The sequence below is a fragment of the Diplotaxodon limnothrissa genome, linkage group LG7 (assembly GCF_057381915.1).
Source record: "Diplotaxodon limnothrissa isolate DT_005_m linkage group LG7, D_limnothrissa_male_GT1.1, whole genome shotgun sequence".
Lineage (NCBI taxonomy): Eukaryota > Metazoa > Chordata > Actinopteri > Cichliformes > Cichlidae > Diplotaxodon > Diplotaxodon limnothrissa.
The window spans coordinates 42,251,541-42,265,863 of NC_140602.1; the positions used below are offsets into that span (position 1 = coordinate 42,251,541).

Consider the following 14,323-nt stretch of genomic DNA (forward strand, 5'->3'; position numbering starts at 1 on the left):
CTTCCTGGCTTTCTGTCCTTCTGGCTGGCTGGCTGCCTGTCTGCAGATTCCTCAGTGGTTTTTACATATTAGAGGATTTCTTTGAGCGGAAGCAGCTTCTTTGTTCTCGTTCTGCAGCAGCTTTGATGTCTTAAAGCAAGTGGAAGAAGAAAGAATAGATACCAAAAGGAGAATTAGCAAGGAGACGTGGAGAATAGAAGAAGCGGAGTGATTGAAGATGAGCTAGATTGATGGCTTGGGAAGGATTGGGAGAAGTGTGGTGCCTAGGACAAAGGTATCTGCTTCTCAGATACCCCAGTTGAGTGTCAATGCCCGGTAATAGTGCAGAACTCTTTGTTCACATGAAAGCAGCTACTGTCAGCTTAGGCATCCATATGACATTAAAGTCTTAATCGAAGCTGAGAGTGTCACAGCAGATGGTAATTGTGAAGCCAAAGGAATTTCCTTCAGTACGTCCTCTGTACTTGACTGTAGACCATAACCATCTATCTAACTTAATCACTTATGTTCAACATTTATAAAAACGGGTTGATATTGTTATCCAGTGTTCTTGTTTTGTTTTTGTTTAGGCATGTCTGTTACATAATTAAAAAAATTGAGGAAAGTAAAGTAAAAGTAGATGAAAGAGTGAATCAGGGCAGGAATTGAGAGAGAAATACGTGACTGATAAAATTGCTGGACAGCTCTGGTGTGCTGGACTTTCCACTTTGAGTGCCCTGAGTCAGCCAGATTAGTGTTTGATGGGAAGGTGGGGGGTGGGGGGTCGTCTGTGCTGCTGGCCATTAGTTGTAGGAGTTAAAGGCTGGATTTTGGTGTGGCTGAAAAGGAGGGAGTTACAGAACTCCAGATTGGAGCAAATTAAAGCTTGGACAAGATACTGAGATGAGAGGAAGGGCTGATTTGACAGATGTTTCTGTGGTGAGGAAGAGTTGATTTAACAGATGCTACAGGATGTGTTGTGGCTGCAGCCTTGCTTCCTCCAGTCACATATGAAGAGGATAAAAGAGCACAGCAGTATTTTTGACACTGGCACTGCGGTGGTACATCAGCATTGAACATCACAGTAGTAGTGCTGACTGTAGCCTACAAAGACACACAAAGAAAAGGAAAAATATTAAAATGCACCATTATTCAGTGCTCGTTTTACTGCTCATTTGCATTTTCTCAAAAATCTTCAATTCAATTTTTCTAATTAGATGTGGTCCCTATTTATGTGATTTGGTGTCTTCCTCAAACAGAACTCATTTTCAGTGTGAAAATTCGTTTCAAAATTGGTGTGTTTTAGGGGTAAAAGAGAGAAAGTAAATGTGTGCTGTTATTTTAAGGTTACTCAAGGTTTCAAGGTTATTGGAAGTAAGCCAGTCATTTATTATCAGTGTGCCTTTATTTATTTATTTATTTATTTTTCAATATTTCCCAGGTGTCTGATAAGTTCGCCTTCAGCCTGTTCGATCTGGACTGGGATGTCTTTATGCAACATATTGAGGGTGCAGTCAACAGAGTTCCTGCTCTGGAACAGACTGGCATTAAGTCCACTGTCTGTGGACCAGGTACGCGCGCGCACACACACACACACACACACACACGCACACACACACGCACATGCTCAGTTGTGTTCCCATCACCTCATGGGGAATTACATTTACTGAGGTCGTTTCCTGGAGACTTACTCTATCTGCAACCTCCTAACATTAACCCTTCCACTAATCTTAAGCTTAAAGTCTACATGCTAAGATGTAGATATGTGTTTAACATTACAGGGATTTATGTCCCTAAAAACAAAGCAGGGCATCTATTTGTGACTATGTGTAAGCGGACATATATATCCCCACAGGAAAAATGCAATCATGCACACATACAAGCACTAGTTCAAAAGAAGCATTAATCTTTGAGCAATTCCTCCATGCCTTTCCCTACAAATCCTTATGCATTACAGCAGCAAACAAGCAACTTTCACAACACTTTGGATGCATACTGTGGTTGCCCATGAATATGTAAACTAGCGAGCTGTATGCCATGTTTGCAGAGGAGATAGTTTGATTAGCTCGAGCCTGACTTCCTGTGCAGGTAATATCACATTGCCCAGCTGGTTATGTGAGCTGGTCTGTAGCCATGCTTTGTGGTTTCTGATTTGAGTTTTTCATTATTTTAGCCTGGAGCAGCAGTTTGGAATAATGATCAGAATGATTTTGTGAGGATAGAAAAGTAAAACAGAGTGATAAAATGAAAGTACAAAAGACATTTAGAAGGAACTTTGACAAAAAGCAAACATACAAAAAAGAAAATGTTAAAGGGAAATAATAATTGATAACATAAATTTTACAGAGATGAAATAAAGACGAAATGATGGAAGAAAAAATAAAGATAGAAGTCTGAAAAGCTGTCTGTTCTTCTTATCTGTGCCCTTGGCTTTAAGTTCATTTTATGTTTACTGGATAAGCTTGCTGCGTTAAACAAAACATTTTCAGAGTGAGAAAATGTTACTAACGAGAAATGAGAAGTTACTAAGGCACCTTTGGCATTTCCATGAGGATACAGCAGGCTAAATGAAGGAGAAATTTCAAATATAAATCGAATATTATGAGTTCCATCAGTATGTGCAATTCACCACTCAGAGAGACTTATTTATATAGACAGAAGTATGGAAAATTGAGTTAAAGGTTTACGGTGTTTTCTTTTGGAATATTCAGCAGTTAGTCTAATGTTGCTAAAAGACGTATTCACACGCATGTGTTTGTAGGTATGTAAGAGAAAATGTCTTTCTTTTGGCTTAGTTCAGTTGAGTAATAAAAGTACTGATATCTTAATGTATCTGCTGCAATTTCTCTGTTACATAAGACATTGTTAGTTTTAAAGTTTGCGTGTATTGGATTTTTGAAAAAGTTATTATTGCATTGCAGAACTTGGCTAAAGTTGCCTTTAAACAACTTCCAGCTCTCCAAAACCACCCATCCAATCTGTGGTTTTTAACGCAAGTGGAAATAGAAAAGGAGACATTACGGTTTAATGAACAGCCAGCCTGCCGTTATGGTTAGGAGGCATTTACTGACCACAAACGGCTCGCTAAGTTTCAGTGTTGCACACAGCTGTTCTAAAGTCTCAGAGGACCAAGCCTGACCAAACCTAAATGATAAATGGTGGCTTGCCAACTAAAATGAAAAGTTCTGAGCCTTAGCCTTGTCACAATTCCTCCCCACACTTTTATATCTTGTGCAAAACTAACACATCCTGTACTGTCAGATTGTCCACCGAATATAGAGACGCATTTCTTATTATATCCGCTAACATGTCAGATGATTCGGCGCTCAGACTGCTGATATCATGTTAAGACTGAAGACATCACATCTTTAAATCATCTAATTTGTGGAAGATCTGCTGCCATGTTTGATCATGAATATTTTAAAAACTACTAAAGACAAAAGCCTGAATTTTTCACTGGCCTTTCGTTTTGTAAAAATGAATCAGGATCTGAGATTTTGGATAGATATATCAAACATGACTATTTAAAATATGAAACACAAAATCAAGCTGCCCTGCAAAATACCATATTTGCGCAAACACTAATAAAACATTGCAAAAGGAAACTAGAATTCTGAATGGTTTATAGTCGAGTTTCAGAATAATGCAAAATGAAACTTTTTGAATAGATTAACACGAATTCATGGTCATAAAGTGCTATTTTCAATTAACTTTCACAATGGATTGAGAAAATATGACAAGTTGTATCACAAAGACAAAAATATCAGTAGTTAGTCTCGTCCGATTCTTGCAGGATTCAGTCTGGAAGTCAACTGCCTGATTCCTGCTTGCCTGTAGCAACTGTGGCATTAGGATTTGGGTTGGGTTAGGGGGTTAGGGTCTTGCATTGGAATACAGATCACAAGTGGACACAGCAACTTTACATTGCTACTTACGTGAAAGAGGCTACTAATCCCGTTTTAACTACTTTGAATTGTTGTGCTATATTTATTTTCATATTTGAAAAGTCTTACATCAGTACTTGTTGGGTTCTTTGCATTGTTATCGCCTCTTAGTATTTTAAGCTTACCCTGAATTATAAGATCTCTGATGGGCGTCAGATCTGGAAACGGTAGGTAGAGTATGTATCAAAATGAAAAATATGCAGATATTTATTGTTACTGAGCACATTATTTTACTGATATTTTTGTTTTACACTTTGTCATGTTTACTCAATGCAGCATGAAATTTGGATTCCTTCTTCATATTTGTGACAAGGAATTTCATATTAAAAAGTATTCTACCTGCTTTATTCTGCATTATTGTGAAATTGGGTTATATACACTTCAGAAAATGTTAGTATTTGTATGTATGCAACGTGATGTTTGTTATTAGTGTGTGCTCGCATAAGTGACTTTTTTTTGGGGGGTTTTTCTTCATATCTTGAGTAGATAATACTGTGACTTTTTTTTAAATCTCTCTGTTCAAAATTACAGACCCTGATTCATAAGAAAGGTCCGGGAAAATTTCAGGCTTTCATCTTTTGTACTTTTTGAGATATTCATGCTCAGACATACCAAAAAAAATATCCATCTCTAATTTTTAGGCAAACTGGAGATGGATGAGCATAAAATCTTCTCAACATTTGATGATTTGGCATGGAATGACCCAAAGCCAGAGATGACACTGATAAAATAGCCAAAGTAGTCAAATATCCATCTATCAGTCCTTTTTTTTTTTTTTTTTTTGCCTGTCCCGTTTGGCTCTTTTGCCATCAGAATTGTTGTCTAAAGGCAAAGAAAGATGCCCAATGGATTTACTTTACCAAATTGACCATCCCAGCCTTGCCGTAATGGTCCATTTGATTCACCTTTTATTGTTTATTTTATTTTCACTTGCTGAATACGGGACAGACTTGACTGGGGGAAAGAAGGGGAGAAAGAAAGAGGGAAAGAGAAACAGCTGAGAAGAGGGACGGGGGAGAAGGGCAAAAGACAAAAACCAACAGAATGAGCAGAAAAAGAAAAAAAAGAAGAAAAAAAGAAAAAAAAATGCATATATCGATCACCTGGATCACCTGCTGAGAAAGAAAAAAGAAAACAAGCAGAAGAGAACAAGAGTAATAGAATAAACAACATCACAATGATATATGGGAATATGACAGTAAATACTAAATGTTAAACATTATTGTGCAGCACATAAGATCAACAGAACACAGTGTGCTTTGAGGTAGGAGCCAAAAAGGGTGTAGTTTGTGGGTGTGATCACCCGTGTGTACACCTGTGAGCATGGACGCGCTTGTTTTTTTAAAAGGTTCCTTCATGTAATGATCTGCTAGAGGGTGTGGGGGGGCCACAGCCCCGTCCTCCAGGGCATGAAGCAGGTATGGAGGAGATCAAGACTCCAGACATCCAGAGGCCCCCAGAACACAAGAGACCAAGGAAGACCAACAGAGGGGCAGCCGCGCCACTGTCCCAGAAAGAGCTGAGGAGAGTCCCAGATGAGGGCTCACTCAGCAGCCGCGGAGCAGAAGCCAGGGGGAGTTGCAGTGACGCGCCCGTGAGCTCCGCCGGCAGCCAGCCGTGCCTGAGTGACCCCACCTCCGAAGTGGCCCGAGCGAGCCCCAGGCTCCAGGCCCCGATAAGCGGCCGCCAAGGAGTGAGCCGGTGTGTACCTGGACGCCCATCCCCGGACACAAAGAACCACCAACGCACCGATGTCTGAGGGAGTCCGCCACTGGCAGGGGAAGTGGTGGTAGGGGGAGATAGGGGGGGATAGGCCTCCATACCTCCATCTATCAGTCCTTTTTCTTCTGCATATCCAATTCTGGGTCATGCGTGGACTGTATCCTATTCGAGCTACCACAGGAGCTGAGACTGACTCCTGTGACGAATTGGATAGAAACATTTTGTTCCCACCTTTATCACAAAGTTTCTCTTTGTTATTGTTTCAGAGTCATTCACAGCAGACCATAAGCCTCTGATGGGAGAAACACCAGAGGTCAGAGGTTTCTTCCTGGGCTGTGGCTTCAACAGTGCTGGTAAGTTCTGCGTCAGCTGACAACTGACAGTCTGAAGAAATAAAATAGTCAGAGGTGAGAAAAGAGAGGAAGGGAGGCAGGCAGGGAGTGAGCGAGAATCCCAGAGAGTGCAAAGACATCTTAGATTAAATGGTTAGCTTCATCAACTTTGCCTTAAAGAAACAATACATACACTGCACTCACTGATTATTTATTATAAAGTACTTCATCTTTAATAGCTTTCCCTTGAGGAATCTATGAAATGATTCTATGAAATGATTCCTCAAGGGGTGACAAAGGTCGAAGAAATCTTCTTAGAAAACAAATGGGCAAAAATAATGAAGAAAATAAGGGAAATGGCCAAAGAATTTTTTTCTTAGACTCTGACCTAGCCTTCACCAGTCTCTCAAGGCACAAATGAATAATAGAGTGGTTTTCATTTTTCAGCTTTCATCGAGAACATACACATACACGCAGGCACACACAGAAACAACCCGAGTAACTCCATTACTTCACTCAGGGATGTTTCTACTGACATTAGAGAAGGAGGAATGCGAGGATCTCAGCGGTCTGAAAAACAGAGAGAGGGGGCGTAAAGGGTAAAGTAATCACCATAAGCATTAAGACAATTCAGACAAAGCCTTTTTTTTTCTGCACAAGAGCAAAAGACTATGGGATCCGGCTCTGCAGTCCTGACAGACGCTTGGGAGACGCAGTGAAGTGAAGACCTGATGTGTGGGCATCTCGACACTCATATGTTACACAGACCTCCCTCTTCTGTATTTTCTTTTCTTTCAGAGGTGTAGTTGACTCGCTGCAAATTAATGAGTGGTCCTTGATGTTTACCACTGCTTTTCTATTCCGCAACCACTTAACCATGAAATATTCTGTCCACCACCCTGATCAGAGTACTAACACGTCCTTCGAGTACTGCCTCATATTATACCTGAAAACAGTGGTAAAACTTGCCAATAGGCTTCTTCTCATAAAAATAATAAATTGTCATCAGTTTGGATTATTAATTCATGGCAGCTCAGTGAGCAAAAAGCTAAATGTTCAACAACCTCATGTGAGAGGCCGACCCCCATCTGTTATTCTCTGGTAATTAATAACTATAAAGTGAGCTTGGGACTGTTGGCATTACATTTTCTTTTCAACATTTACATAGAAACACAACCTGCCTGTGTGAATAGAGGTGGTTACAATGCTGTCGTACCCATTTTATTTTTTAGTGTAATGCCGGGTACTAGCTCAGTGAAATGGGCCTAGTATTACTAATATCACACCTGAGTCATTTTCACACATGCACAGCAGCCCTGAACTTTCCTAAACATTACATGGTGGAGCTGTGCTGCCTGCTCTATGGTACAAAATCAGTGTAATGTCCCATGTAGCTTATGTGTGAATTAAGCACGTAATTGTCATGTGAATTCACAGACAGTGAGTGGGAGTCGTGAGGCTGGTCTCCTGCGTGTGTTACCCGCTCACCAAAGGGAGTGCTTCCTGTAGTGAGAAGACTATTTGCACGTCTTGCAAGTATATACTTTTAAAAACTAGAGTTTGGGGAAAGCAGCGGTACGACCAGCAGCACAGAGGAGAGCAGGCATCAGTGATGCAGGTACTGTCTAAGTTGGAGATTTAGTATGACGTGTAGATGTATTGCAGATGTGCAGTAAGTGTGGGAAGGCTAAAGCAGCTTAAATAGTGTGCCCTGCATAAGAAACTGGATGTGCAGAAAGGCATTTGGAGCATCAGTTGATGTGGGCTGCCATTGAGATCAGCCGATCTGCTGGGACTGAGCTTGACTTCGTAGCCTGCCTGAACTGTGCTCGATTCGCACTCAGCATCCACACACACAAAGGAAACACTGATGTGCCATGTCGTCCCTTCTTCACACTCTCTGCATCTGTCACTCTTTCTTCCCCTGTCTTTATGCCCCTCTGACAAGGAAACGGCATCTTTCGCATTTCCAGTGACACGGCTGTCTTGGCTCAAGGCCGGGCACGGAGAGGCAGGAAAGTTCAGAGACCAAGGGGTCACTTTTGATAGATAGTCATTGAATGCTCTTTACTTGCTGGAGCTAAATTTGGTCTCCAAGCAATCACCAAGCCTTCAGACTGGTTGAAGTTGTATTTGTTGCCTGGCAACCTTTGGATACTTATTCTTGGTGTCAAACCCATCATGCTTAACATTTAACTGCTCTTGTTTATAAAGGCATTTTTTCTTCTTCTTTCTTTTAAAGCTATGAACTGCAGCCCCTCTTACCCGGCTGCATCCTTGTCTTGCTAACAATCACAGGAATAAGCACCTTTATTATTTCTTATTGTGCACAATAAGAAATAATAAGGATACTGGTGCTGATGTAAATCTTAGAAAAAAACTGTCTTCTGTTTTTTGGCCAACTTTGTTGGCTCATAAAATGGAAGCATTAGTGTGAACGTGAAGCCAAAAGAGGATCAAATTTCTAACTTAGAAAAATTATTGAAGAGGGCATCACGAAACACACTCTCTGCATTCTGAGGAGAGTATTGTTAATTTCAAGGTGAAGAACATACTGACTCTAAAGTTCTAGTTATTTTAGTGCTGATTATATGTGCTATATTCAAATAACCAAAGCCCTTAAGTAAAGAGTAAAGCATTTGTGGCAGTACTTGGCTTTCTATATGTTAGAAGAGAAGGTTAAAAACACTTAAATGTGTGAACTGTAATATATGAAATTGTGTATGAAGTACATGACGTTTTCTCCTTGTTGTGGAGGAGCTTTGGCTCATTCATCTTTACAACTTCGCTTTAGTTCCTCGAGGTTTGCAGGCGTTTGTTAATGTACAGTTCCTACAGCATTTGGGATTATTGTTCTGATGAATGACCCATCTTAGGCCAAGCTTTAGCTATCACACAGGTGGCCTCATATCAAGACCAGCATTCAAATGTTTAGCTAAATATGAAGACTAGGATTTTAGAGTACTGACTATCCTGGCTCTGAGGACTAATTCATTTAGTGTATCTTGTTTGTCTAACTTCTGAATAACACATCTTGATATGCAGCACTAAATGCTGTTTTAAAATTTTGGATTAATGCGCTTGCTAATCTGCTGAAGAGGATATTGGAAAAGATTAAAAAAAAACAATTGTGCATGTTTTCCTGCTCTTTCTAAGCATCGGTGGTATTGCTGGCAGCACCGCTGTAAACGTCAAGAAGAAGAATTTGACACCGAGGAGATTAGATGACACATAATGACCGTGAAAGGGGCAAATATTTGCACGGCATAAACGCGAGGAGGAAAAGGGACGGGTTAGAAGGGGACGACAGAATGAGTGGAAGCTCAAGCACGAGGATTTACAAGTATGGAAACTCACACATCAACCCAGTTATCTCGAGTGACATTTATCAGTGCCACCTCGCCTTGCTGGTTGTCCCCACATTGTCTTGGGAGAACTTCATCAACATCCTCTCACCCCTCCTCCCTTTATCGCTCAATCCCTGCACCCATACATCCATCTGTCTAGCAAAACAGCCATTCAACTGTCCACCCGGGCTCGGAGTGACAGTGCCTGCAGATGAGTGAAGTAATGAGAGATAGAGGGAGAGGGGACGCTGTGGGAGATGGAGGGATGACAGAGGGTTGCAAGGACACACTGTTCGTGCTGCTGCATATTGATGCTGTGGTTGCAACACATGGGAGAGACATACATACAGCACACACACATACGCTTGATAACTGCAAATTACCAGCAGCACAATGCAAGCGGGGGGTTGCTAAAAGGGCCCAGCTCATTAACCCGACAGTTTTGGGACTTGACAGATAAAATATTGAATTGCTGATGATTGTTTGTTGGTTGGGTTGAAAGATGCACAATGCTGCAGCCACTGGGTGCAGATGATGAGGTCACATTGCTCGGGGGCTCCTGTGAGCAAGAGTCAAAAGATGGAAGAAGGGTTGAAATAACCTTATGTGGATCATGTGCCACATAGGAGCCATAGCAGAGGACATAAACTGCTCTGTTTCTCTTCTTTTTTTCCTTTCTTTTCTACAAATTAATGTGACTCTGTCCTCTAGGCGGGATGTAGGTGAGCAAGAAGGGGATTAGAGATCTGCTGTGACTTATTCAGAATATCCACAAAATAGTCTGTTTCTTTAAAAAAAAAAAAAGTTGAGGACAAACATGGGAAAGATGTATATAAGTAACAAAAGAGTGAACTTAGATGATAGTTCTGATGAAAATTTAAATTGTACAAAAGCTTAAAAGACCTCCCCATTTCCCTTCCTGAGGAACAGTTTCTTGACACCCTTCAGATCATTTCTGATGAGGCTTTGGCGAACAGTAAACAGATCAGAAACATCTCTCCGGTCCTGTTTTGGGTCTTTGCTGCATTTTTCCCTATTTTAAATACTATTCATAGAATAGATAGTTTGTTTTATTCTTTTATTCTTCTTTGGTCCTCCACTTCTTTCTTCGATTCTTTTCGAAGGCCACACTGCACACAGTGCCAGAATGTGAAAAGTCTTTGGAAATCACGTTGCTGGCTTAAAAAACGATTTTGTGTCTGTTGAATTGTGCTATCTTTGGCATTTTCAATAGATTCAACTAAAGAAATCGGGGGAAAAAAAGATGTTTGTGTGATAGACTGCTAGTAACAAAATGCCTAAAGATGAAACTAAAAATAGATTTAGCAAAGTTGTCTGCTATGTGTACTAGTTCATCCTTTTTGGTGGTTACCTGATTGATTTGCAGGTCAGTGTTGAGTGCCTTAGCAAGCAACTAAAAAAAGCATTCCCCTAAAAATGATTAAGGACTGGACTGAAAAGGAGTGATGTTTCTTAAGACTTTTGCACAGTACTATTATTATTATTATTACAGTTTAAAGCTTTGGACATTTGTCTGTGTCCTTTCTTTTTAATTTAAATCTGTTTTAGCATTTATTTTATGGGTTTTGGGTTGTCTTTAATTTCAAAAAGTGTGAATAAATGCCTGTTTTTAAATGATCATTATTTTTCCCCCTCTGGTCCTCATTCAGGGACCCACAGGGAACAATTGAATCCAAAGTGGCATCTTTTGTTTGGTTTGACTATCATTCCATCTAAATGTTATTCCCTTGGGCTGTGGAAATTTATCTGACTTTGCATTTAAAAAGCAGTTAATCAGGTACAGAAATATTGGCACTCATAATATTCACAGGCTCCGTCCTTTAACCAAAAAACAAACACATTCAGTTTCAAAAGACATTAAAGAAGCTATAATCTTCAATTATTTTATTCCACAATTACATTAAACTGGTTAATATTGTTTCAGCATTAATTAAAATGAGCTGAATTTGACCGGGAATGCTTCTCACATCAACATCTCTTTTATCCTTACACCTTCTGTTTCAGGTATGATGCTGGGAGGTGGTTGTGGTAGAGAGCTGGCTCACTGGATCATACATGGCCGCCCTGAAAAGGACATGTACGGCTATGACATCAGGTACATCACTCCACAAAATCTACTCAAAATTCTTCAGATTATCACTTTAGCAAAAGGCAGCAGGAACTGCAGCAAGTTTTAATGAAGTCTGAACGATTGTGACTTTTAATGAGCATCTTTTGAATCCGTCTCCCTTCTTTCTCAGGCGCTTTCATAACTCGCTGACAGACAACAAACGGTGGATCAGAGAGAGGAGTCACGAGTCGTATGCTAAGAACTACTCTTTAGTGTTCCCCTTTGATGAGCCGCTGGCCAGCCGAAACATGAGGAAGGATCCTTTCCACCAGGTAGGTCAGTGGTTTGCTCTCCAGTGCAGACAGTTAATCAGTGTTTCATGAGGAGTTCAAGGAAGTGACCCACATGCTTTGTCTTTGTGCTGGGAGTTAGTCACACTCCTTTCAGCTGTGGTGTGAGTCACGGATGAGTTTGAGATAAGCGCAGAAATGATAAAAGAACTACTGTATGAACAGGTAGTCTAGCAAATGGTGACAGAGAGCACAGGACTCATGCACGACTCATAAAAAGTTTAAACCTTTTTATTAAAGTTAGGCAGGCAGAAGCTGGCAAGTAGGTGGGTGAAGGGGAAGAAGATACGCATGATTTTTTTTTTCTTTTTTTCCTTTGAGATAAACATTAAGCCTAACCTTGGCTTCCTTAAAGCTTTTTTAGTTGGGTAATCGTCAGGGCATTTACTTACTGTGTCTGTCTTGATTTAGACAAACATGCATGCTGGTTTGTGGACCAATATCCAGTCCATGTTTTTCCCTGCATGTAACTTGACCTGTCATTTCCGATTTCTTCCTTCTGTTACCCGTCTAACTTTTGCACTTTTCTCCTTCAGTCACTCAGTTTTCTTCATCTATTCATTCAGGTTTTCGTGCAGATTCACACAAGTCTGCTTCCCTTTTTTCTTCTCGTAATTGTGTTGCTTTAGTTATTCTCATTAAAGTCTGCATTTTATGTGTTTCCCCTTTCTTTCTCTTTCTACACTTCTGCTACCACAACATCTGGCTGGCTAGCTGAGACAGAAATGTGCAGATAGAACAAATCTACATATAAATGATGCTGCTGAAACCCTAGCTTGTCACATTTCCATGTGTGTGAATGTCATAAAAGGGACTTAAAAGACTTGTGAGAGATATAGGCATACAAGTGTTTGTAAACTCGAGGTTTGGGACACTGGGATCTCACTTTCTTATTCCGTTGCCTTTGTTCAAACCTAGAGGCAGCTGATTCAAGCAGAAGGCAGTTAGAGGTGTAAGTTATCCCCAGCAGTTACATTTAATAATGCAACCCCTGCCAACATGAATCTAAATGCTACACTTAGTTTCAGTAGCCTGGTCTCAGATGTCTTTCAGCTTCCCCTCCCTCCTGAGCCTGGCACAAACTTTTAATGGGCCCCACTACCACACTTTATGCATTAATGATCCACTTAGACATGCTTTCCTATTCCAGAATTCATTTACATTTAACGGTTGCAATTTGTACCCCCACTCGGAAATGTAGGCATCTTTTCATGAAAGATTATTAACGCCAATTCCATTAGTAACATTGCCAATTTGTCTTGTAGCTTATATCGTGTGCTTTCTCAGAGTTTGCTTCGTTTAAATATATGAGGGGGTTTTCAACATCTGGTTTTTGCTCTTCACTATGAAATAAAAATAATTTGTAATCATTATAACTTAAGTTTGCCTTATAGTCATTGGAAGATCTTGTTGTTTACTTGGATCTATGAGTATAGGTTTCTTTGTGTTGGGGAAATAGTAAAATGAAGTCAGATTGAGCAAAAAGTCAGTAAAAAGCAAAAGAATTTAAGCCTTACTTACAGTCATGGTAAAAAGTACATACACCCTCTTTCAATTATAAGGTTTAAATATTATGATTTAATCTGGTCGTTAGCAGATCTTTGAATCAAGGAAATAAAACCTGAGATGAACAACAAGAAGTACCATTTTACACCATGTCATCGTCTATTTAAAAGAAAAATTATCCAAAATGCAAAAGCAGGTTGTGGAAAAAACAAAGTACACCTTACTGCTTCCATAGCAACTAAGAGGGCAAATAGCAGCCAGGTGTTGCTAATCAAATGCACTTGATTAACTGATCAAGTGTAAAGTTTTGGCAGGTCGGGAGTAGTCAGAAATGTGTTAACACAGACATCAATGATAGCGGTGAAGTGACTGTTGCTGCTTTCTGTCTGGGAAGGCTTACCGTGCTATTTTGAAGCCCATCCTTGTACAGTGAGAAAGGTTACTCAAGTGGAGCCAGTCTTCTCGGGGGTGGATGTCCCAGCAAATTCACCCCAAAGCCAGACCGTGCAACGCTCAGAGAAGCTGCATAAACCCAAGAGCTACCTCTCGCGTCTACCGTGGACTCTTCTGTATACTAAATCCACGTATAGGCAAAATTGGGTCATGCGACAGGACAATGATCCCAAGCACAGCAGCAAATCTGTAACAGGATGCGACTCAAGACGTTGCACCGAGTCAGTGCAATGACTGAAGTTTTAAAGAGTGGGCCAAAAAATTCTCTATGGCTAAATCTATTACTTCAGGTTAATAGTGATAAAGGTGGTTTGTATAAGCTTTTGCATCATGGGGTATACACATTTATTTCACACAAAACGAATGACGTGGTGTATTATATAATATAATTGAGAGAGCGTTTACTTTATTTTTTTTACCATCCATGACTGTCTAGCACAACAAGTAATCTTTTCATGTGTAACACACCTGTGACCTTTCCTATTTAACACAAGACAAAGGTTTAATGTATTGTGGCTCGGAGGTACTTAAGGGTTGGATCAATCGGAGAAGCTATGCAAGTAATGAGACTGTCTAGCTTTAAGAGGCAATATGGGATTATTTCAGAGCACATGCAGGC

At 40.3% G+C, this 14,323-nt stretch overlaps 1 protein-coding gene across 2 annotated transcripts in view; it reads left to right on the forward strand.

The window, feature by feature from the left end:
- sardh (sarcosine dehydrogenase) overlaps positions 1-14,323 on the forward strand; it is a 44,668-nt gene that overhangs the window by 12,997 nt on the left and 17,348 nt on the right. For both annotated transcript variants that reach the window (XM_085359719.1, XM_085359718.1), the window contains 4 exons: positions 1,421-1,550; positions 5,912-5,998; positions 11,350-11,440; positions 11,586-11,727. In XM_085359719.1, coding sequence (XP_085215845.1) covers positions 1,421-1,550; positions 5,912-5,998; positions 11,350-11,440; positions 11,586-11,727 — 450 coding nt within the window. The remainder of the gene's footprint in view (positions 1-1,420; positions 1,551-5,911; positions 5,999-11,349; positions 11,441-11,585; positions 11,728-14,323) is intronic.